This window comes from Pongo pygmaeus, chromosome 9 (genome assembly GCF_028885625.2).
Source record: "Pongo pygmaeus isolate AG05252 chromosome 9, NHGRI_mPonPyg2-v2.0_pri, whole genome shotgun sequence".
In the NCBI taxonomy this organism is placed as follows: Eukaryota; Metazoa; Chordata; class Mammalia; order Primates; family Hominidae; genus Pongo; species Pongo pygmaeus.
Genome location: NC_072382.2, coordinates 115,492,619 through 115,517,098, shown reverse-complemented (window position 1 = coordinate 115,517,098; position 24,480 = coordinate 115,492,619). Strand labels below are relative to the sequence as shown.

The following is a 24,480-nucleotide window of genomic DNA, read 5'->3' as shown; positions in this document are numbered from 1 at the left end:
TCCAACCAACCACAGATCAAAAATATTCTGGAAAAAACTAATAAAAAATAACAATACAACAACAAAAAATAATGCAAATCAAAATACAATATAACGACTATATAGCATTTAGATTGATTTGTATTAGGTCTTATAAGTAATCAAGAGATGATTTAAAGTGTATGGGGAGGATGTGTGCTGGTTACTTGTAAACATTACATCATTTTATGTAAGAGACTTGAGCATCCATGGATTTTGCTACTGGGGCAGGGGAGGTTTCTGGAACCAATTCCCCCATACCAAGGGAGGACTGTGTATGTTTACTGCAGAAAAATAGAGAAAGCAAGGGCAGAGAAGAGAATAAATGCCATAAATCCACCACCCATAGGATAATTTGATGTCTGTCCTTTACATACATACTTACATACTTTTTGTTTTCTGACCAATGGTTATAGACTTAAGTTTTTGAAAAGGAATCATACTATACATAGAATATTGTGAACATCTTTCTGTATGCAATGCATTAAAATAATGAAACCATTTTTAAAAGCTTTTGACACATCTACATATTTATAATCTGACAGAAAGTACTAAGTATCTTGTTCACACAGGACTAATATTATGTATATCTAAGTAATATAAATATGTAATGTAGGTAATGTAAATGTGTAATGTATCACGTAGATGTAATATATGTACATAGATGCAATTACAAGCAACCTTTTATTTATAATGAGGTGACGCCACTTCTTTACACAACTCCAGAGGGCGCCATTGATAGATTCTGGTGCCACAGCGGCCCAATAAAAGTTGAGGAAAAAAGATCGAGATGGGCTCGTTGGCTCTTTCAGTTAGAAAATTTTACAAGTAAGCCTTTTGAAATTTAGAAAGATTCAGTTAGACCTGGTTATTAAAAACGTTTAATTTCCTCCAGTGAAAAACGGGCGGGAAGCGACAAACTTTGAAAACAACTAAGGAAGAAAACGCGTCTGCTTACGGTTTGCCAACTACGGGACACCGTGGAAATCCCATCCCGGGATTGGCGCGGTGCCTGCTGGGAGTTGTAGTGCGCCCCTCGCCTTCCGGGCGGCGGTCTGAGGCCCGCGAGACTCCGTTTCCCGGCAGGCCTCGCGTCAAGACGGCCGGCGGGACGGGAGCTGCGGCGCTGGCTACGAGAGTGACCCAGTCAGTGTTGGTTCCCGTCTTGGCCATGGCCTCGTTCGTGACAGAAGTTTTGGCACACTCCGGGAGGCTGGAAAAGGAGGATCTGGGGACCCGGATCAGCCGCCTGACCCGGCGGGTGGAGGAGATCAAGGTGAGAGCGGGGCAGCTGTCTGTTGACTGGAAGGGGACGCCGGGTCCTTGTGTGAAGGGACTGGAGAGAGGAGTCAGGGGCTAAGGGCAGACAGAGTGGGGACCAGCAGAGTGGGGCCTGTCGGGAAAATCTAGTTGTGGGGGCTGAATGAGGAGTGGGGGGGCCCAGAGTGTGTGGATTGAGGAGGGATCTTGGAGGGGGGCCCAGACAGGGGCTGGGAACTGAGGAGGCGAGGAGGCCTGGGACTGTGGGGACGAAGAGGCGGTGGCTGGAGAGCACTGGGGAGTGGAGTTATGTTGGGGAGGGGTGTGCCGTGGGAAGAGGGAGACTGAAGAGACCAGCAGAGCGGGAGGAGCAGCTGGAAGCTCCGAGGAAGCTAGGGAGCGAGCGCAGGAGCGGAATAGAAAAGACGGGATCCCTCTTCCCCTTCTTCCATCGATGAGTGTTTATTTCCTCCACCCACTCCTTCATTTGTTGATGAATAAAATGGCCTGGAGGATTGCACCTTTCTCCTCCCCGACATTAAAAAAAACCCTCAAACCCTCAGTATGTTTTTATTTTTATGTATCTATCTATCCATCCATCCATCCATCCATCCATCCATCCATCCATCCATCCATCCATCCCTCCATCTCTCCATCCCTCCATCCCTCCAGCCATCCATCCATCTTTTGAGATGGAGTCTTGCTCTGTCGCCCAGGCTGGAGTGATCTCGGCTCACCGCAACCTCTGCCTCCCGGGTTCAAGCGATTCTCCTGCCTCAGCCTCCCGAGTAGCTGGGATTACAGGCGCGCTACTATGCCTGGCTAATTTTTTTTTTTTTTTTTTTTGTATTTTTAGTAGAGACGGAGTTTCACCACGTTGGCCAGACTGACCTCGAACGCTTGACCTCAGGTGATCCACCTGCCTCGGCCTCCCAAAGTGCTGGGATTACAGGCGTGAGCCACCGTCTCTGGCCTCTTAATGTATTTTTAAAACTTCTTCATCTACAAACACATGAAGCTGTGCTGAGTGTCAGTGGTACCTACGTAGACGGTGCTGCCTTGAGGTTGATACAAAAACTGGAAGCACGTAGCCACACACAATTTTGCTTTGTACTGATATTGTTACCTTGCCAGTATTCGTCCACATCTTCAGTTGCTTTCATTTAAAATTTTGTGTATCTGAGTCAAGTAGGGTTTCAAGGGGGCAAGTTTGGCACACACCATGAGGGCACAGGTATAACTCTTCCTTCCTAACAGCTCTTGATTTTACAGAAGTAGTTTCCTGAATTTTAAGTAGTCATATCCCTGACATCTCTTCTTTAATATGGCTTTCTGATTTTTCACCACTGTTTAATGTGATGGAAAGAGGACAGGTTTTTAAGTTACTCTAGCATGGCAAGCTACCCTAGCTCCTGTGTGTTCTGGACCCAACCTGCCTTTCTTTCCTTTCACTAGTTTCCTTTACCAACTTGAATCTTCAGCCAATTGAGAATTACTTTCTCTACTCTCCTGCCTTTTTTTAATCCCATATTTTGCTTATGTTGCCATTTGTCCATCTTTACCTGTAGTATTTCTACCCATTTTTCAAGTTCCATTTCAAATGTCTCCTGCATAAAAAAAAGTCTTTATCTTCCCTCAGGGAGAGGGGATCTCTTTCTCATTTGTGCTCCTGGAAGGCTTTGTAACTTTGTTGCTGTATTACATTTCAGTCCTGTGTTCTTGTTGCTCAAGTATATAGTATCTTTACTACCTGCGAATTTGAGGGCAAGCATAATTTGTTCTTTTTTTAAATTCATGTATTTATTCCACTGTCAAAATAATAATTTAACAAAATTAGCCAGGCGTGGTGGTGTGCGCCTGTAATCCCAGCTACTCTGGAGGCTGAGGCAGGAGGATCGCTTGAACCTGGGAGGTTGAGGTTGCAGTGAGCCGAGATTGTGCCACTGTGTTCCAGCCTGAGGGACAGAGTGAGACTCCATCTCAAAAAGCAAAAAAAAATCAATTTAAAGTCATAACATTTTTAAAAGATGAAGGAGAATTTGTGGCACAGCTGCATTAACCAAACAAGACACCAATCTAAAGTGCAACACTAAACAGGTGTTCTCTCTTCCCATGGTGGAATAAATACACACAATTACACATAAAATTTCACTGAAGATATGAGATGAGGCAAATAACCCTTTGAAATGAACCACCCAAGGAATAGAGACAGGCTAAAAATAATTTCTTTTAAGATTTTACTGCAAGATGGACCCCCCACCCCCCCTCCAGCCCAGGTGAGTACTAACTCAAACACCTCATTTTATGTGCATGGCTTTGGCTTCTGTCTTCTTTCCTCAGCCACATCCAAATCCAGAAAGGCTTCTGTACCCTGTGCTCAAAAACGCAACCTCGGCCAGGTGTGGTGGCTCACACCTGTAATCCCTGCACTTTGGGAGGCCAAGGCAGGTAGATAACCCGAGGTCAGGAGTACCAGATCAGCCTGGCCAACATGGTGAAACTTCTTCTCTACTAAAAATACACAAATTAGCCGGGTGTGGTGGTGGGCGCCTGTAATCCCAGCTACTCTGGAGGCTGAGGCAGAAGAATCGCTTGAACCCGGGAAGTGGAGGTTGCAGTGAGGTGAGATTGCTCCACTGCACTCCAGCCTGGGCGACAGAGTGAGACTCTGTCTCAAAAAAAAAAAAAAAGCATCCTCAAGTCCCTGACTTGAGGATGTACAGAATGACGTTAGTGAGCCTGTGTGCAACCTTCATCTAGAAGCTCCAGGGAAATCAGAGGCACAAACACAGAGTGCAGCATCATTTCTTTTTTTTTTCTTTTTTCTTTTTGAGGTGGAGTCTCTCTCGCTCTGTCGCCCTGGCTGGAGTGCAGTGGCGAGTTAACGGCTCACTGCATTCTCTGCCTTCTAGGTTCAAGTGATTCTCCTGCCTCAGCCTCCCAAGTAGCTGGGACTACAGGTGCCCACCACCACGCCTGGCTAATTTTTTTGTATCTTAGTAGAGATGGGTTTTTACCATGTTGGCCAGGCTATTGTTGAACTCCTGACCTCAAGTGATCCACCTGCCTTGGCTTCCCAAAGTGCTGGGATTACAGGTGTGAGCTACAATGCCGGGATGCATCATTTCTTTAAACAATGGCTTTAACTGTTGAATGAGCTCTGACAAGCCATATGCCATTTCATGAGCAAGCCAAAATACTGTCTTCATATCTGTTTTTCTTGCAAACATGTATCATCCGAGTAAAAAAAAAAAAAAAAAAAAATTAGGCTGGGCACTGTGGCTCACACCTATAATCCCAGCACTTTCGGAGGCCGAGTTGGGCGGATCACCTGAGGTCAGGAGTTCAAGACCAGCCTGGCCAACATGGTGAAACCCTGTCTCTACTAAAAATACAAAAATTAGCCAGTCGTGGTGGCGCATGCCTGTAGTCCCAGCTACTTGGGAGGCTGAGGAGAATCGCTTGTACCCAGGAGGTGGAGGTTGCAGTGAGCCAAGATTCCGCCACTGCATTCCAGCCTGGGTGACAGAGCGAGACTCCATCTCAAAAAAAAAAAAGAAATTTAACAGAAACAATGAAAAAGAAAATTCAAAAGGTTTATGCCAAAAAGTAAACCAGTCCTCATTTGTATTGGTGCTAACTCATTTGTTTTGGGGCTGTGAAGCCATGTAGAGGGTGATCAGGCAGTATCCCACCCACAGTCAGCACCATGGTGGTCCAGTATAGCATTTGGTCAGGGAAGCCTCATTTCAGGTGGATGGGCACATCATCAGCTTTCTGGAGAAACTTCTGCAGCTCTGGAACTTTGTTTTTCCTAGCAAAATTATATGCAGTGGAATCAGAGGTCAGCTTAGTTGGTATGGCAAATATGATAGGTGGTGCTTCTGTGGAAACCACAGGCTTTAATCCCTATGGGCTATAGGCCTCTGACATCCATGCTCCCACCAACTTGAATGTGAAGCCACTCAATTTGTAGTACATGATGCCTGGAGTCCGGCTTCCCACATCGACTGCCTGCACGACTGCCCCAGAGAAGGACCCATAATTTATTCTTGTATCTTTCAAGGTATTAAATAATTCAATACACAGTATTCAGTACTTTGTTTAAGTTAGTTTGCATTAAAGGAGATGATTAAAGTCAAATCAATGTAGGGTTTTAAGATCAGGCCATAAAATATTATAGGCAAGAAAATAGAAATTGATTGAGAAATACAGATTATGGATTTAATTTATCCATTTATTTTCTATTAGATTTATAATTAAAATTGGTGACCACAGTCTGATATAGTTCAATATGAGAACTTCTGGCTCCATGTTTTCTCTTTTCCAGCATTTGTACAAGTCTTGGGTGCCGTTGGGGTTTGGTGATCGTCTTCTTTTTTTTTTAAATTTTTTAATTGACCAGTAATAGTTGTACATACTCTTGGAGTACATAGTGATGTTTGGTATTGTTGTCTTCTTTCACCCTAATAATGTTATGAGACCCCTCATGGTGGGAGAAATGTGTTTTTGAAAGAAACTCATTGACTTGGAGGGAAAGTGAATGGGTATAGGCAATTGGCAAGAAGGTTCTAACATGGAAAATGCCTTGTGGAAGATGAATATATTTTTATCAGAGTTCTCTACTCATTTCACTGTCTTTTATTATAATTCTGTTTTATGTTTTAGGGTGAGGTGTGCAATATGATTAGCAAGAAGTACAGTGAATTCCTGCCTAGCATGCAGAGTGCGCAGGGCCTGATTACCCAGGTGGATAAGCTATCTGAAGACATTGACCTGCTGAAATCCAGAATAGAGAGTGAGGTAAGGATAATTTGTTATATTGGGTAGGTTTGTAGGGGGGTGGTTCAGCTTCTTGATTGCCAAGACAGCTTAATTGTGTACAACTTTTTAAACCCTCACTTTTCTGATTGGTAAATGGAGATTGAGCTAAATGATTGTAGGATGACTTCAATTCTGAAATAGAAATGTTTTCCAGAAGTGCAATTTAAATAACTTATTTTTTATGGAAGAAAATTTGACCAGGCCCGGTGCATCACGCCTGTAATCCCAGCACTTTGTGGTGGCCAAAGCGAGTGGATCAATTTGTTACTTTGTACCTCTGGCACAGTTCAAAAAATATCCCCAGAGTGTATTTGTAATTAGTTGATTGATTAGGGAGTCAATATCAATAGTACAACATTAGACTGCTATTAGAAATGGAGTGTCTGGAACAAGACAGTAATTGGCTCTCTGTACCTTTTACTGGCCACACCCTGGCTGTTGAAATTTATTTAGTTTTGGTTGTTGTTATTTTGAAAGATGGCTGGTCTGGATGAGAAGGTTTAGCCCTGAACACTGTACCATTTGAAGAACTGTGAAATAAACTGAGGATGTTTAGCCTTGGGAAGAAGCATTTTCAATATTTGAAGCTCTGTCATATGGGAGAAATATTCAAATTTATGGTTCATAATAGAGAATTTTTTCAATAGGTGTATGTTAGAAGTTTATTCAGGCATTTGGTATATTTATTGTGCACTTAAAAGGTGCCAGGTACTGTGGTAGTTGCTGAATAAGAATGTTTTTTATTTCAAGGTGTGAATCTCGTGCCTGGTAATAGTGTGACACAGCAATAAATAGGAGTAATACAGTTAGAGAGAGCAGATATAGCTAAGGATGGCTTCCTATAGGAAATGGCATCCAAACCAAGACGGGAAGTGATAGGCAACAGGGGAAGGAAGAGTGTTGTAAGTAGCCATAAGTTTTAGGTAGTCAGAGGCATGGAGGTAATAGAGAGATGTCACTTTTGGGGAGCTACAAGTATTCCATAAGACAAATGTGGGATTTTGGTGGGAAGGGACATAAGATGAAATTAGAAAGGTAAGCAAGGGCCTTGCATATCAGGTTAGTAGTAACATGATAAAGAGTGTGGACGTTATCTTGATGGCACTGTGGAACCCATAGAGGTTTTTTAAGCAAGAGAGTGACATCAGATTTGAATTTCAGGAATCCTATTCTGCTTGCAGTTTGAAGAAAGAACTTGAGGGAAATGAGTCCAGGATATGAGAAGGCAGTTAAAATGTTCAGAGGCAGTTAAAATAATCGAGGAAAAAAAAGGGTGGTGACTTTCCCTAAAGTCAGTGGCAGTGGGAATGGAGAAAAATTGATGGATCCTGGTGACATTTCAGAGAGGATATTTGGGACTTGTTGATGTGGGGAGTGAAGGATGTAGGAGTCAGGGATAACTGGGGAACTAGGTCATGGTTTCATTCCATTCACTGACAGAGAATCTAGAGAAAGCAGGTTTTTGTGAGAGATTTGAGGAATTTAAATTTAAGGTGTCTATGTGATATCAAATGGAGTTTCACAGGCAATTGGATTATATTAAGGTGAAGGCTAGACTGTTGTAAAAAAAATAAATAAAAAAAGATACCTTGAAATGCAGTGGCTCAAACAAGATCCTTTTTTTTTTTTTTGAAATCATCGTAGTTTGGTAAGCAGGCTGATTCCACAATCTAAGGCCCAGCTAGTCTAGTATAGTCTGTGTCAAGAATTGAAGGGGATCTAGGATTTTAACTTGCTTGAAAGTCGGTAAGTTAGCCTGCTAAAGTTTCATGGATTCTTTCAAAAAAAATTTTTTTTGAGACAGATTCTTACTCTGTTGCCCAGGCTGAAGTGTGTGGCGCAATCTAGGCTCACCGCAACCTCTGTCTCCTGGGTTCAAGCAATTCTCCTGCCTCAGCCTCCCAAGTAGTTGGGATTACAGGCGTGTGCCACCATGCCTGGCTAATTTTTGTATTTTTAGTAGAGACAGGGTTTCACCATCTTGGCCAGGCTGGTCTCAAACTCCTGGCCTCAAGTGATCCACCCACCTCTGCCTCCCAAAGTGCTGGGATTACGGGCATGAGCCACTATACCCGGCCTCATGGATTTTTTTTTTTTTAATTTTTAAAAATTAAAAAATTTTTTTCTTTTTTTTTTTTTTTTTTTTTTGAGATGGAGTCTCGCTCTGTCACCAGGCTGAAGTACAATGGCACGATCTCGGCTCACTGCAAGCTCTGCCTCCCGGGTTCACGCCATTCTCCTGCCTCAGCCTCCAGAGTAGCTGGGACTACAGGCGCCCGCCACCACGCCTGGCTAATTTTTTAAAATATTTTTTAGTAGAGACGGGGTTTCACCATGTTAGCCAGGATGGTCTCGATCTCCTGACCTCGTGATCTGCCCGCCTCGGCCTCCCAAAGTGCTGGGATTGCAGGCGTGAGCCACCGTGCCCAGCCTAAAAATTCTTATTTTTTATTTTTTTGAGACGGTTTCACTCTGTTGCCTAGGCTGGAGTGGGGTGGCACAGTCAAGGCTCACTGCAGCCTCAACCTCCTGGGCTCATTTGATTCTCTCACCTCACCCTCCCGGGTAGCTGGGACTGCAGGTATAAGCCACCAGGCCCAGCTAAATTTTTTTGTGGGGACAGGGTCTCACAATGTTGCCCAGGCTGGTCTTGAACTTCTGGGTTTAAGTGATTCTTCTTCCTCAGCCTCCCAAAGTGCTGGGATTACAGGCTTGAGTCACCGTGCCTGGAAAGTTTCATGGATCTGTAGAAGACGTGAGTCTCCTTGGTGAGAGATGAAGGACAGTTTATTACTTACAGCAGTAGCCAGCGTATGTGCATTTTTGCGTCAGTTGCCCAGTCCTGCTCCCTGTAGGACATTGTGCAGTAGGTTGCTTTATATTAATAGAAAAGGACTCCTGAGTTTAAGGAACCTGAATCTTTTTAATGGGTAGCAAGTATACCTCCCTTTTGCTTTGGAGGGAGACACCATCTCTGTCTTCCAAGGCTGTTTACTGTATAGACATTCTTGAAAAGATAGCCCAGAACTAAAGACAGTAATTGCCTTACTTGTAAGATAGTGCAGAAATGTGAGAGACCTCTAGAGAATTGTCTTCCAAAAGTCTGTAGAGCAGCAGCTTTGGCAGTACCTGATAGCTTATTAGAAATGCAGGATCTCAGGCCTCAATCCAGACCCAGTGAATCAGAATCTGCATTTTACTGAGAGTCACTGAGTGATATGTATATGCATTACAGTTTGAGAAGTATTACTCTCAGGGTTTTGTCATTATTTACGTGATTCAATCTGGTCTCTTTTGGTATCCAGGTTAAAGCTGGAGATAAAGGGAAAAGAGGGCATTTAGGGGGCACGTCTATTTTCTTAAGATTCAGAGTTGGAAGTGGTACACATTACTTCTGTTTACATTCCATTGGTAGGATCTTAGACATGGTCTCACCCAACTGTGAAGGAGGCTAAAATATATAATCTAGTTGGGTGCTATTAATGTGGAAAAAAGGAGAATGGATTTTAGTGGACAGTTTCCACATCATCTTACCCATATACATGTTTGGACGTGAGGAAAATAATGTGGACTTGAGATAGCAGCACTTAGTAATTGAAGCCATGGGAATGGACAAGATTGCCCAGAAAGAGTATATAAAGCAGGGTTTCTCACCCTTGTCACTATTGATGTTTTGGGCTGGATAATTCTTTGTTGTAGAGGTCTGTCCTGTACATCGTATTGTGTTAGCAGTATCCCTGGCCTCTGTTCACTAGATGCAAATAGAACTCTCTCATGGTGCAAACCAGTGACAGCCAGTGTCTTCAGACATTGCCAGATGTCCCTGGTTGAGGGTGGGGCAAAATCACTTCCTGTTAAAAACCACTGGTTTGGAGTAAGACAATCAGGAAGAAAAGAGTATCAATATATACGGAGTGGTCAGAAAATGAAGCTCCCAAAAGAGTGAAAAAGGAAGGGCTAGAGAACTAAGAGGAAAATCGGTAGAGAATAGTATCATGGAACTAAGAGAAAAGAATGTTTCAGAAGGAAGGAAAGTTAATACAGTACTGTTAAATACATTTCAGTCGACCACAGACCACATATACAAGTGTGGTCCTGTGAGATTATAGTGGAGCTGAAAAGTTCCTGTCACCTATTGATAATCCTGACTTTGTAGGGCTAGGCTAATGTGTGTGTTTGTGTCTTAGTTTTTAACAGGAAAGTTTACAAAGTTAAAACAAAAAATTTAAAAATAGAAAAAAGGTTATAGAAGATGAATTTAAATAAAATATTTTTACTACAAACCACTGCTCAAGGAAATAATAGAGGACACAAACAAATGGAAAAACATTCCATTCTCATGGCTAGGAAGAATCAGTATCATGAAAATGGCCATAAGGAATTTATAGATTTAATGCTGTCCCATCAAACTACCATTGACATTCCTCACAGAATTAGAAAAACCTGTTTTAATTTCATATGGAATCAAAGAAGACCCATATAGCCAAGACAATCCTAAGACAAAAGAACAAAGCTGGAGGCATCACACTACCTGACTTCAAACTACACTACAAGCCTACAGTAACCAAAACAGCATGGTACTGGTACCAAAACAGACATATAGACCAATGGAGCAGAACAGAGGCCTCAGAAATAACACCACACATCTACAACCATCTGATCTTTGACAAACCTGACAAAAATAAGCAATGGGGAAAGGATCTGCTATTCAGTAAAATGGTGCTGGGAAAACTGGTTAGCCATATGCAGAAAACTGAAACTGGACCCCTTACACCTTACACAAAAATTAACTCAAGATGGATTAAGGACTTAAATGTAAAATCCAAAACCATAAAAACCCTAGAAGAAAACCTGGGCAATTCCATTCAGGACATAGGCATGGGCAAGGACTTCATGACAAAAATTCCAAAAGCAACTGCAATAAAAGCCAAAATTGACAAATGAGATCTAATTAAACTAAAAAGCTTCTGCATAGTAAAAGAAACCATCATCAGAGTGAACAGGCAATCTACAGAATGGGAGAAAATTTTTGCAATCTACCCATGTGACAAAGGTCTAATATCCAGAATTTACAAGGAACTTAAACATATTTATAAGAAAAAAGCAACCCCATCAAAAAGTGGGCAAAGGATATGAACAGACACTTCTCAAAAGAAGACATTTATGCGGCCAACAAACATGAAAAAAGGCTCAACATCACTGAATCAGAGAAATGCAAATCAAAACCACAATGAGATACCATCTCACGCAAATCAGAATGGCGATTATTAAAAAGTCAGGAAACAATAGATGCTGGAGAGGATGTGGAGGAATAGGAATGTTTTTACACTGTTGGTGGGAATGTAAATTAGTTCAACCATTGTGGAAGACAGTATGGTGATTCCTCAAGGATCTAGAACCAGAAATACCATTTGACCCAGCAGTCCCATTACTGGGTATATACCCAAAGGAATATAAATGATTCTACTATAAAGACACATGCACACATATGTTTATTGCAGCACTGTTTACAATAGCAAAGACATGGAAGCAACCAAAATGCCCATCAATGACAGACTGGATAAAGAAAATGTGGTACATATACACCATGGAATGCTATGCAGCCATAAAAAGGAATGAGAGCATGTCCTTTGCAGGGATATGGATGAAGCTGGAAGCCATCATCCCCAGCAAAATAACACAGGAGCAGAAAACTAAACACCACATGTTCTCAGTCATAAGTGGGAGTTGAACAACGAGAACGCATGGACACAAAGACGGGAACAACACACACCAGGGCCTGTTGGGGGACGAGGGGTGAGGGGAGGGAACTTAAGAGGACGGGTTAATAGGTGCAGCAAACCACCATGGCACATGTATACCCGTGTAACAAACCTGCGTGTTCTGCACATATATCCCATTTTTTTTAGAAGAAATAAAACCACACACAAAATACTTTTCTACAGCGTATAGTGTGTTTGCATTTTAAGCTGTGTTATTACAAGAGTTAAAAAGTTTAGCTGGGTGCAGTGGCTCACACCTGTAATCCCAGCACTTTGGGAGGCTGAGGCAGGTGGATCACTTGAGGTCAGGAGTTCGAGACCAGCCTGGCCAACATGCTAAAACCCCATCTCTACTGAAAATACAAAAATTAGCTGGGCATGGTAGTGGGTGCCTGTAATCCCAGCTACCTGGGTGGCTGAGGCAGGAGAATTGCTTGAACCTGGGAGGTGGAGGTTGCAGTGAGCCGAGATTGCGCCACTGCGCTCCAGCTGGGTGACAGAGTGAGACTCCTCAAAAAAAAAAAAAAAAAGTTAAAAAGTTAATTAAGTAAAAAAGTTACAGTAAGCTAATGTTAATTTATTATGAAGAAAGAAAATTTTTAAAAATAAATCTAGTGTTACCTAAATGTATAGTGTTTATAAAGTCTGCTGTAGAGTACACTAATGTCCTAGGCCTTCACATTCACTCACCACTCACCCACTGACTCACCCAGAGCAACTTCTGGTCCTGCAACCTCCATTCATGGTAAGTGCCCTATACAGGTGTACCATTTTTATGCTGTATTTTTACTGTATGTTTTCTGTGTTTAGATACACAAATATTTACCATTGTGTAAATGGTACAGTAACATGCTGTATGGGTTTATAGCCTAGGAGCAATAGTTTTATATAGCCTAGGTACATAGTAGGACATACCATTTAGGTTTCTGTAAGTACACTCTGTGATGTTTGCATGACATCAAAATCACCTAACTGCATTTCTCAGAATGCGTCCCCATTGTTAGTGACACACGACTGTACTAGTAATGTTTGCTTTGGATTTAGCAACAAGGAGTTTAGTGGTTTTTTTTTTTTTTTTTTTGGCAAGAACAGTTAGGAACCAGATCACAGTGAGGTATAGAGTGAATGAGAGTTGAGAATGTAAAGACAATGAATATAGATCACTATTTCAGGAAGCTGTTTGTGAGAGGGAGGAGAAAAATAAAGCAGTTACTGAGCAATAGGGTGGTTGGTGAGGGGGAGGGAATTTTTTCTGAAAGATGGGAGAAATTTTAACATACTTAAATTTGATGGGATAAGCCATGCACTTATAGGCATTCAGTCAATATATATTTCACGAATGAGTGAAGATAAATTAGGGGACGTTAATTGGAGATTTTAGGAGAGAGGGAATAATTGATCATGTAAAGTCGTTGATAAGGTGGGACAGAATGAGAGGTAGATTCTGCCTCAATATTAAATCTTTCTGACAAGGTGCCGTAGCTCATGCCTACAATCTCAGCACTTTGGGAGGCCAAGGTGGGCAGATCGCTTGAGTCCAGGAGTTCAAGACCAGCCTGGACAACATGGCAGAACTCCAACTCTATCAAAAAATACAAAAATTAGCCAGGCGTGGTGGTGCGTGCCTGTAGTTCTGGCTACTCGGCAGGGCTAAGGTGGGAGGATTGCTTGATTCTAGGGAAGTTGAGGCTGCAGTGAGCTGAGATTGCACCACTGCACTTCAGCCTGGGCAACAGAGTGAGGCCCTGTTTCAATTAAAAAAAAGAAATTCCTAATAGAGCTGTCTGACTCTAGAATGAGTTATCACTTGGCAGTGGGGATACCTTTCTAGTAATCCAGGTGGATGAGCTCTCTGATGAAAGATATCTGCTTAAATTAAGAATAGATGGTGACATGAGGATATTATGTTGAGAGGAATGGGTATTCTTGCAATAGGATAAGGGTTTGGACTAGTTGGACCTCTAAGGTATCTTCCTACTACATTCTGTGATTTTTATTCCAGTCTTAACTAGCATTTAAATTTCAACATGAATTATGTTGACCTAGTAAAGCTTATTGATTTGCTTTAAATTTTTTATTTCTTAGATATAGTATAGCTTAAAAGTACTTGTTTTTGATGTGTGAATTAGGTCCGCCGGGATCTTCATGTATCAACCGGTGAATTTACAGACTTAAAGCAGCAGTTGGAAAGAGACTCCATTGTCCTAAGTTTGCTTAAACAGTTGCAGGAGGTCAGTAAACTCAACTTGAACCTTAGTGTTTTGGTGGTGGGAAGGTCTCATTATTCAATGGCTATCTCCTGACTATAATGGGTTTTTTTGTCTTCATATTTTCTTTTCTTTCTTTCTTTTTTTTTTTTGAGAGGGGGAGGGGGAGGGAAAGTGGGAGCATTTCTTAATATTTAAAAGCAAACAGACTTGAAATAATAGGATGTATAAAATATTATACTTAACTTTTCAGTTTTCCACTGCTATTGAAGAATATAATTGTGCATTAACAGAGAAGAAGTATGTCACTGGTGCTCAGCGTCTGGAAGAGGTACTAAATGCTCTCCCCAAAGCATGAGCAATAAGTGCTCTTCTTGTTTTCAGTAATTTTTGTATTTTTTATCATTATGCAAATATATTCTAATTGCCCTGAGTCCGGATGGAATGTTTAACAGTGATTCCATTTCATTACCAGGCACAGAAATGCTTGAAGTTATTAAAATCCAGAAAATGCTTTGATTTAAAAATATTGAAATCTCTCAGCATGGAGCTCACAATACAGAAACAGAACATACTTTATCACCTTGGAGAAGAGTGGCAGAAGCTGATTGTATGGAAGTTCTCACCGTCAAAAGGTGCTGCTGACCTCAGGTGGACTGCTTTGCTTCATCTGCCTGAACCAGTGTAGTGTCTGAATATATTCTACATTTTTGTATTAGTAGATGAGGGTTCATTCATAATCTTCCATGTCTGTATTGAGCGCTTGTGTTAGCAAGATGCTTTCTTAAGACCAACTCATCTGGGTCCCTAAAGTGCCCTCACCTTGCTTCCCTTACATCCCTCTTAGCTGTCCCGTTCCCTAGAAATGTGAGAAAAGATGATAGGGTAGTTGGGGTCATGGGGTGAGAGTGTGCTAGAGGAGGTGATAGCAATTTGCGACCGCATTAAGTTTCCATTGCCTTGTAGGATGTGCCCATTCCTGATAGCCCTAATCCTAGCGGTTTATCTTGGCTGGAAAGTGTAAAGGAGCTATCTAGCCATTCTCTCTTTTGCTTAGGAAAGAAGATGGATCAGTAGGCTTGTGGGTAGAGGAGGGGTCTTGCTCAATTTCTTTCTAGTCCTTGGGGAAAATAATGAGCTAGGGAGTGCTTTGCAAGGTGAAGAAATAGGATTACTTCTGCCCTGGCTTTGATTTATGCTACTTGGCTCTCAGCCTTTCTGCCTACCTCTGGGTATGAGCCCTCTTTGGTGTGTTGTTCGCCCTGAGAGTAAAACTTCAGAGGCTGTATTTAAAGGACATGCTATTGTACCTGGTGTATTTTCCAACATTGGATTTTGAAATTTAGTGTATTTCAAGAGAAACTTTCTCCCCCTGTTCCCTTTCCTATATCCACTTTGGCCTACAAATTCATTATATACATATGTGTGTACATAGACACACATGTGCATATGTGTATATGTGTCAGGTATTTGAAGGGAGTTATCCTGAAAATTTTAGATTCTGTTCTCAAGTAGAATATTAGTTAAGAGAAGAGGGCAGGTGTGTTGAATTATTTGTTATAACACACCCTACTTGTTAAACTTGTTTGGCAGAAAGAACATAGAAAGGAAGGTCTGTGAAACTAGGACCTCAATTTTTTTTTTTTTTTGAAACAGGGTCTCGCTCTGTCGCCCAGGCTGGAGTGCAGTAGCTCAATCATAGTTCACTGCAGTCTTAAACTCCCAGGCTGAAGCGATCCTCCCGCCTCAGCCCCAACTACTTCTCCCACCCTGTCCCCAGTAGCTGTGACCACAGGTGCATGCTACCATGCCTGACCAATTTTTAAATTTTTTGTTAGAGACAGCATCTCACTACGTTGCCCAGGCTCGTCTTGAACTCCTGGGCTCAAGTGATCCTCCCGCCTCGGCCTCCCAAAGTGCTGGGATCACAGACATGAGCCCCTGCACCTGACCTCAAAAAGTCATTTCCTTTTTTAAAGTGATGCCTAGGACACGTATGTCATAATTCATATTTGGTTGCATTAGGAGTATATTGTAATAGAACTGCATTGGAAATATCAGAGAATGAGCTCTGAGGAATAGAAGTGGGAACATCTCATATTGGTGAGACCGCTGATATTTTTCTTCCTTTTTCTTAGATACCAGCAGTTTGGAATCTTACCTACAAACTGAACTTCATTTATACACTGAACAATCACACAAAGAGGAGAAGACCCCTATGCCACCCATCAGTTCTGTCCTCTTGGCATTTTCTGTTCTTGGAGAACTACACAGCAAGCTTAAATCATTTGGTAAGGCATGCTACTTTGTTTCATTTACACAAAATCTCCTGAGGCCCAGTATTAGAGGGAAGACAGAAAAGATGATAAAATATTCTCTGCAGAGTATTAATATAGGGTCTGGCCTCTTGATTCATCAAAGAGAATTGTCCTAAATATTATCCTTTTTATTAAGGGATTGGGGTTTTTTTTTTTTTTTTCAACTGTTCCTATTTTATTTGGTTTTTGAATAATTTAAATAAAAATCTGTAGACAATCTGGGAAACTTCAGTGGTAAAACCTGCACTGCATAATGGTTGGTGTGTAATGTCATGGTATATGTATTGTAGTTGTTAGGTTCAAAGATTCATATTTTTTTTTTTCATGCTTACTTTTTAGAAGTGTATTTTTTGAGATGGAGTTTCGCTTTTGTCGCCCAGGCTGGGGTGCAATGGCATGATCTCAGCTTACTGCAACCTCTGCCTCCTGGGTTCAGGCAGTTCTCCTGCCTCAGCCTCCCGAGTAGCTGGGATTTACAGGTGCCTGCCACCATGCCCAGCTAATTTTTGTATTTTCAGTAGAGACGGGATCTCACCATGTTGGCCAGGCTGGCCTCAGATGATCCACCTGCCTTGGCCTCCCAAAGTGCTGGGATTACAGATGTGAGCAACTGTGCCTCACCTAGAAGTGTCTTATAGTGATTTTTTGATGAATGTTCATATGATTTTTCAGGTCAGATGCTGCTGAAGTATATCCTTAGGCCTCTGGCATCTTGCCCATCCCTTCATGCTGTGATAGAAAGTCAGCCTAACATAGTTATTATTCGTTTTGAATCTATAATGACTAACTTGGAATACCCATCACCATCTGAAGTTTTTACAAAGATCAGACTGGTACTAGAAGTGCTCCAAAAACAGCTTCTAGGTATGTATCTCCAAGGCAGTGCTTTTATATTTTGGAAAAGTAAATATTGTTTTTAAAAGTAAATATTATTTTAAAGTAGAAATGCCTATAATGTGTGAGAAAGTAGGATCAAAAGTGAGTAAATTGTGCCATAGGGGCAAAGGAGTTGCCTTCTTGTTTTTTTTTTGCCTATTTTGCATTCTTTCTCTGCACTGTATTGACAAGTAGGGCCATCAGTGGTACCCAAGATTCTGTATTTGTAATATTATTTTAGTTGAATTCTAGGATGCACTTCTCTCACTGGACTCCCAGTACCATCACAAATTGGAACTCGTGCTTTAATTATAGGAGAAGAAGAAATGAACCAAGTGTTGTTTTACATATTTCCATGAAAACCCCTATTAATCTGATATAAACAAACTTGGTTTAACATAGGAAATAAATTCTATTTCAGCCTGTTGATCTTTGTGTATTCACACTAGAAACAGCCAGTTTCTGTATTCCTTAAATCATGTTTTTGGTTGTTGTACCATTAAAAGTGAAGTCTCTTGTGTTTTAATACTGCTTTTTTTTTTTTTAAAGTCTATTTGACTTACCTTCTATGTGCTTTTCTCAGCTGTCATATTGAATAGCCTGGCTAACCATTCTTGCTGTGGCTAAAGTGAAAAAGAAATGCTCATATTGTTTGTGGGCCTTCCTGGCAGTCATATACTGTATATTTGTGTATAAATAATCTATATGTAAAGCAAGGACTTTTCTATAGTTTTGATGAGAGCAGAGAAAAAAAATCCTAAGGCTTGCATAAACTTCAGAAATCCAAGGTAGTTTTTCTTGTTCCCAGAGCCTTCCCTTAGGGAGGAATACAATTTTATTTTCACTAGATATAAATTAAGTTGTAAACAAAGCATCCAAAGATTAGAAGGAATTGGAGAGATGATTTGGTCCAAATATCTCAGATGCCTGAATCTCCTCTATAATATTCCGTCAATTGGTCAGATAGCCAATCTGAACACTTATAGTGAGAGAGACCTTGAGGCATTTTATCCTGCCCCTGGGCAGTTCTGAGTACCAGGCAGGTTTTTGTTTTGTTTTGTTTTTTAAAACTCACATTTCTTACCTGTACTCTTAAATAGTACTATGAAAATGCCAGTTTTGCAAATTAAATCTTTAGGGTAGTTATTTTAAAAGTTTGTCACAATATACTACCCTGTAATGTCTACTTTATTGATGCTGTTTCTATGATGTGGAGCCATATAGAATGAGTCTAATTCCTATTACAGATGATGGATTTTCAAATTCTTTACAGTTGCTGTTATTTCCCCTATATCTTATCACCAGTATAAACATTTTTATTTTTTGAATGACGTAGTTTTAAGTTCTCCTGATCATCATTGCTCTTCTGGTATTGGCAGGTCTGGTTTTTCCTGAAGCCTCTCTTATCTTGCAGATGGCCTTCTTGATGTGTCTTTGCATGGTTTTTTCTCTGTGCATTTGCATCCTCGTGTCTCTTCCTCTTCTTATAAAGACACCAGTTGTATTGGATCAGGACTCTACCCTTATGACCTCATGTAACCTTAATTACCTCCTTAAAGGGACTACTAGCGTACCTCAGAGATATTGCGGGTTTGGTTTTAGACTACTGCAATAAAGTAAGTATCCCAATAAAGCGAGTCCCATAAATTTTTTGATTTCCCAGTGCATATAAAAGTTATAGTTACACTGTACTGTCGTCTATTAAGTGTGCTATAGCATTATGTCTAAAAAGTGTACATACCTTAATTTAAAAATATTTTATTATTAAAAAGTGCTAACGATCATCTGAGCCTTCAGTGAGTCATAATCTTTTTGTTGGTGAAGGGTCTTGCCTCAATGTTGATGGCTGCTGACTGATCAGGATGGTGGTTGCTGAAGGTTGGATGGCTGCATCAATTTCTTAAAATAAGACAACAATGAAGCTTATCTTATCAATTGACTTCCCTTCTTGAAAGATTTCTCAGTAACATGCAGTGCTGATTGATAGCATTTTACCCCTAGTAGAACTTTTTTCAAAATTGGAGTCAGTCTTCTCACCCTGCCACTGCTTTATCAACTAAATTTATGGACTATTCTAAACCCTTTGTTGTCATATAAACAATGTTTACAGCATCTTCACCAGCAGTAGATTCTGTCTCAAGAAACCACTTTCTTTGTTCATCCACTAGAAACAACTCCTCATACATTCGCGTTTTATCATGAGATTGCAGCAATTTAGTTATATCTTCAGGCTCTATTTCTGATTCTAGCTCTCTTGCCATTTCTAGTACATTGGCAGTTCCTTCTTTAACTGAAGTGTTAAACCCCTCAAAGTCATGAGGGTTGGAATCAACTTTTTCCAAACTCCTGTTAATTTTGCTATTTTGACCTCCTCCCATGAATCATGAATGCTTTTAATGAGATGTAGAATGGTGAATCCTTTCTAGAAGATTTTCATTTTATTTTGCTCAGATCCATCAGAGGAATCACTGTGGCAGCTATAATTTTATTTCTTGAGTAATAAGACTTGAAAGTCAAAATTACTCCTTGATTCATAGGCTACAGATGTATGGTGTGTTAGCAGGCATCAAAACACATTAATCTCCTTGTTTATCTCCATCAGAGTTCTTGGGCGACCAGGTGCATTGCCAGTAAGCAGTTATATTTTGAAAGAAATCTTTTTTTCTGAGGAGTAGGTCTCCACAGAGACCTTAAAATGTTCAGTAAACCATGCTATTGGCTGGGCATGGTAGCTCACACCTGTAATCCAAGAGCTTTGGAAGGCCACGGTAAGAGAATTGCTTGAAGCCAGGAGTTTGGGTAACATAGCGATACCTGCCTGGGTAACATAGCGATACCTGGCCTCTACTAAAAAAATAAAAAATTAGCCAGGCATAGTGGCATGTGATACTTGGGAAGCTGAGGCAGGAGGATCAGTTGAGCCCAGTTGGAGGCTGCAGTGAGCTGTGTTCACGTCACTGCACTCCTGGGTAACAGAGCAAGAGTCTGTCTCAAAAAAGAAAATAAGACATGCTGTTTTTGAAAAATATCCTGAAAAACCATGCTGTTGTAGATGTGTTGCCATCCAGGCTTTATCCTATCTCTAGAGCACAAGCAGAGTAGATTTAGCATAATTCTTAAGAGCCCTGGGAATTTTTTTGAGACAGAGTCTCACTCTGTTGCCCAGGCTGGAGTATAGTGGCATGATCTCGGCTCACTGCAACCTCTGCCTCCTGGGTTCAAGCGATTCTCGTGCCTCAGCCTCCCGAGTAGCTGGGATTACAGGCATGCGCCACCACACCCAGCTAATTTTTGTAATTTTAGTAGAGACGGGGTTTCACTGTGTTGTCCAGGCTGATCTCGAACTCCTGGCCTCAAGCAGTCCACCTGCCTTGGCCTCCCAAAGTGCTAGGATTACAGGTGTGAGCCACCGCACCTGGCCTGGTGCTAGGATTTTTGGAACGGTTGATGAACATGGTTTCATCTTAAAGTCACCAGCAGCATTAGTCCCTAACAAGAGGGTCAGCCTGTCGTTTGAAGCTTTGAAGCCAAGTATTGACTTCTGTCTAGCAATAAAAGTTCAAGATGGCATATTCTTCCAATAGAAGGCTATTTTGTCTACACTAAAAATCTATTGTTTAGTATAGAGACCTTTGTCGGTTATCTTAGCTAGGTCTGCTGGATAACTTGGTGTAGCTTTTCCATTGGCACTTGCTGCTTCACCTTGAGCTTTCATATTACGGAGACAGCTTCTTTTCTTCAAACTCATGAACCAAACTCTGCTAGCTTCAGCCTTTTCTTCTGCAGCTTCCTCACCTCTCTGAGCCTTCATAGAATTGAAGAGAGTTAAGGCCTTGCTCTGGATTAGGTTTTGGCTTTAAGAAAATGCCGTGGTGGGTTTGAGCTTCTACACAGACCACTCAAACTTTCTCCATAAATTGCCAGGCACAGTGGCTCACGCCTGTAATCCCAGCACTTTGGGAGGCCGGGGCAGATGGATCACTTGAGGTCAGGAGTTCAAGACCAGCCTGGCCAACATGGTGAAACCCTGTCTCTACTAAAAATAAAAAAATTAGCTGGGCATGGTGGCACCCGTCTGTAATCCAAGCTGTTCAGGAGGCTGAGGTGAGAGAATTGCTTGGACCCAGGAGGTGGAGGGTGCAGTGAGCTGAGATCATGCCATTGCACTCCAGCCTGGGTGACAGAGCAAGATTTTATCTCAAAAAACAAAACAAAAAACAAAACTTTCTCCATAAATAAGATTGTTTTACTTTATAATCCATGTGTTCACTAATACACTTTTAATACACTTTTCATTTCCTTCAAGAGCTTTTCCAACCAACTCAGAAACAGAAAACCAAATACCGCATGTCCTCACTTATAAGTGGGAGCTAAGTGATGAACACACATGACACATATTGGGGAACAACACACACTGGGGCCTACTGGAGGGTGGGGGTGAGAGGAGGACAAGGATCAGGAAAAATAACTAATGGGTACTAGGCCTAATACCTGGGTGATGCAATAATCTATACAACAAACCCCCATGACACAAGTTTACCTATATAACAGACCTGCACATGTACTCCTGAACTTAATATAAAAGTTAAAAAAAAAAAATAAAGGTAAATACATAAGTAAATAAAAGTAATGTTTACACTAAAAAAACCCAGTCTTTTCCTTTGAATTCAAAACTTGACTAACTGGTGCAAGAGGCCTAGTTTTTGACTTCTCTGAGCCTTTGACATGCCTTCATCACTAAGTTTTATCTTTTCTAGCTTTTGATATAAAGTGAGAGATGTGTGACTCTTTCACTTGAACACGTACGTATAAGCCATTGTAGGGTTATTAGTTGGTCTAATTTCAGTATTGTGTCTCAGGGAATAGGGAAACCCTAGGAGATAGAGACATGAGTGGAAAGAGTTGGGGTATGAAGGAAAGGGGTGGCTGGTTAGTGGAGTAGTCAGAACACACGCAACATTTGTTAAGTTCACTGTCTTACATGAGTGGTTCATGGCATCTCAAAACAATTGCAATGGTAACGTCAAATCATGAAAAAGTTTGAAATGTTGTGAGAATTGCCAGAATGTGACACAGATATATGAAGTGAGCGCATGCTCTTGGACAAAATGGTGCTCATAGACTTGCTTAATGCAGGGTTGCCACAAATCTTCAATTTGAAAATAAAACCCCAAAAACCAGTATCTGTGAAGCACATTAAAGCAAAACACAATAAAATGAAGTATGCCTGTATCCAAATCTAGTCACATTGGGGGCTAGGGCTTCAACATATGAATTTCGGCAGGGACACAATTCAGTCCGTAACAGTTGTGTGTGTATATGTATTTGGCAAATACACACACACACACACACACATCTTGTTCATGTGCAGTGTGATGTAAGTACGAAAACAAAAGTTTTTTGCCATTTTTTTATCTTTGATTATTTGAATATTTGGCAAGCATTTCTTTTGTTTTAACAAAGCCTTGAAGATAACAGTGTAGTAAATGTTTCTAAAACCCTTCCAGATTCAACTAATGAGCATTGGCAAAGAACATAAGTTCATCATATTTATTGTCTTCTGTTTCTTTAAACAGTTCCATTAACCAGTAATAATTTATAGTATTTGCATGTATGTAAACTGAATGCTTTTAACAATGTTCATTAAACTTTTTATAGAGTATGTTTCAGATAAAAAACTGAACACAGGTATCTATCACGTGATAGAGTGAAGCAATAAGGGAGTCATTAGCCTTCTCTTTTTTTTTTTTGAGATGGAGTCTCGCTTTATCGCCCAGGCTGGAGTGCAGTGGCACAATCTCAGCTCACTGCAACCTCCACTTCCTGGGTTCAAGCAGTTCTGCCTCAGCCTCCTGAGTAGCTGGGATTACAGGTGCATGCCACCACGTCCGGCTAATTTTTGTATTTTTAGTAGAGTCGGGGTTTCACCGTGTTGGTCAGACTGGTCTCGAACTTTTGACCTCGTAATCTGCCCGCCTTGGCTCCCAAAGTGCTGGGATTACAGGCATGAGCCACTGCGCCCAGCCAGTCTTTTGTTTTAAAATTCCAATAAATCTGGACTTTTTTCCCCTAACATAGAACTAAAACACTATTCATTGTAATAAAAATTAATTTTTTCATATCTTGCTGAAATTCTTTGACAAATGTGAAAGATTAAAATTACCTATGCAAAACAGACAAAAACTGTGCAGTGAGATTGATTTTTTTAGGCTGTGAATTGGTAATATTTCTTTGCAAATTTGGAAGTCCCTTTAGAAAAAATGTATCAAAAGTATGATTTAAAGCTAAAGAAAAGTATTTGGCCTTTTTATCTCATCGCACTTCTGAGAGCAAGATAGGTCACCAGCAGCTGTACTGGAGCCACTGGTGAAAATTCGGCCAGGATTCTCGCTTTTGTCGTGTCTGCTTAAGCCAGCATGGTCTGATCCGGAAATATGGCCTCAGTATGTGCCGCCAGTGTCTCCGTCAGTATGCGAAGGATATTGGTTTCATTAAGTTGGACTAAGTGATCTTCCTTGAAAGGATTATCCAAGGCATCTACCTAATAAAAAACCACGATGGCTCTTTGTGCATAAAATAAACACTAAAAAAAAAAAAAAGAAAAAGAAAAGTATTTGCAGTTTTCCAGAAATTGAATCAATTGATCTTTGATATTGTTAGGAAGATATTATATTTTATGGACAGTATTCTGTGGTTGCTTCATTGAAAATCTTTTACATTTAAAAAAATGTCTTTTCCTTGTAGGTTTTAAGAAAATTAAAAAAAAAAACAAAACAAGATCACTTCTTTTGCCATCTCCCCATTTAAAAAGGATTTTCTTTTTTGTGCAAGAATCCAAGTTATTTTATAGCTGGTGAAAGTTAGAAGTTCAGGTCCTGTTAAAATCACATTTTTTATTGGACATTTAATTCTAATTTCAGGTGACTAATTTTGTCAATTCTTTTTTCACAGGAAGCATCAAATTCCTAATGTATTTGCTGAAAATGTCCCTTAATATTGTTCACTTTATTGTCTTAAAAAATGTTTTGTAGCCAGGCGCGGTGGCTCACGCCTGTAATCCCAGCACTTTGGGAGGCCAAGGCGGGTGGATCACCTGAGGTCAGAAGTTCAAGACCAGCCTGGTCAAAATGGTGAAACCCCATCTCTACTAAATATACAAAAATTAGCTGGGCATGGTGGCAGGCGCCTGTAATCCCAGTTACTTGGGAGGCTGAG

General features: G+C 40.8%; 1 protein-coding gene and 2 pseudogenes across 3 annotated transcripts in view; 2 read left to right on the top strand and 1 right to left on the bottom strand.

Moving 5' to 3' along the window:
* Positions 1–1,091: 1,091 nt before the first annotated feature.
* Positions 1,092–24,480, top strand: part of ZW10 (zw10 kinetochore protein) — a 40,749-nt gene continuing 17,360 nt past the window's right edge. The window contains exons 1-7 of one of the 3 annotated variants that reach the window (XM_054439224.2): positions 1,092–1,294; positions 5,947–6,081; positions 13,994–14,095; positions 14,325–14,402; positions 14,547–14,706; positions 16,210–16,362; positions 17,062–17,253. In XM_054439224.2, the coding sequence (XP_054295199.2) occupies positions 1,190–1,294; positions 5,947–6,081; positions 13,994–14,095; positions 14,325–14,402; positions 14,547–14,706; positions 16,210–16,362; positions 17,062–17,253 (925 nt within the window). In that variant the 5' untranslated portion in view covers positions 1,092–1,189. Of the gene's footprint in view, positions 1,295–4,720; positions 5,345–5,946; positions 6,082–13,993; positions 14,096–14,324; positions 14,403–14,546; positions 14,707–16,209; positions 16,363–17,061; positions 17,254–24,480 lie in introns of those variants that run through there. The other 2 variants (XM_063671442.1, XM_054439226.2) reach the window with 2 other exon arrangements.
* LOC134740281 (cytochrome c oxidase subunit 7A-related protein, mitochondrial-like) lies at positions 4,841–5,259 on the bottom strand (annotated as a pseudogene).
* LOC129007582 (small ribosomal subunit protein uS14-like) lies at positions 22,902–23,933 on the top strand (annotated as a pseudogene).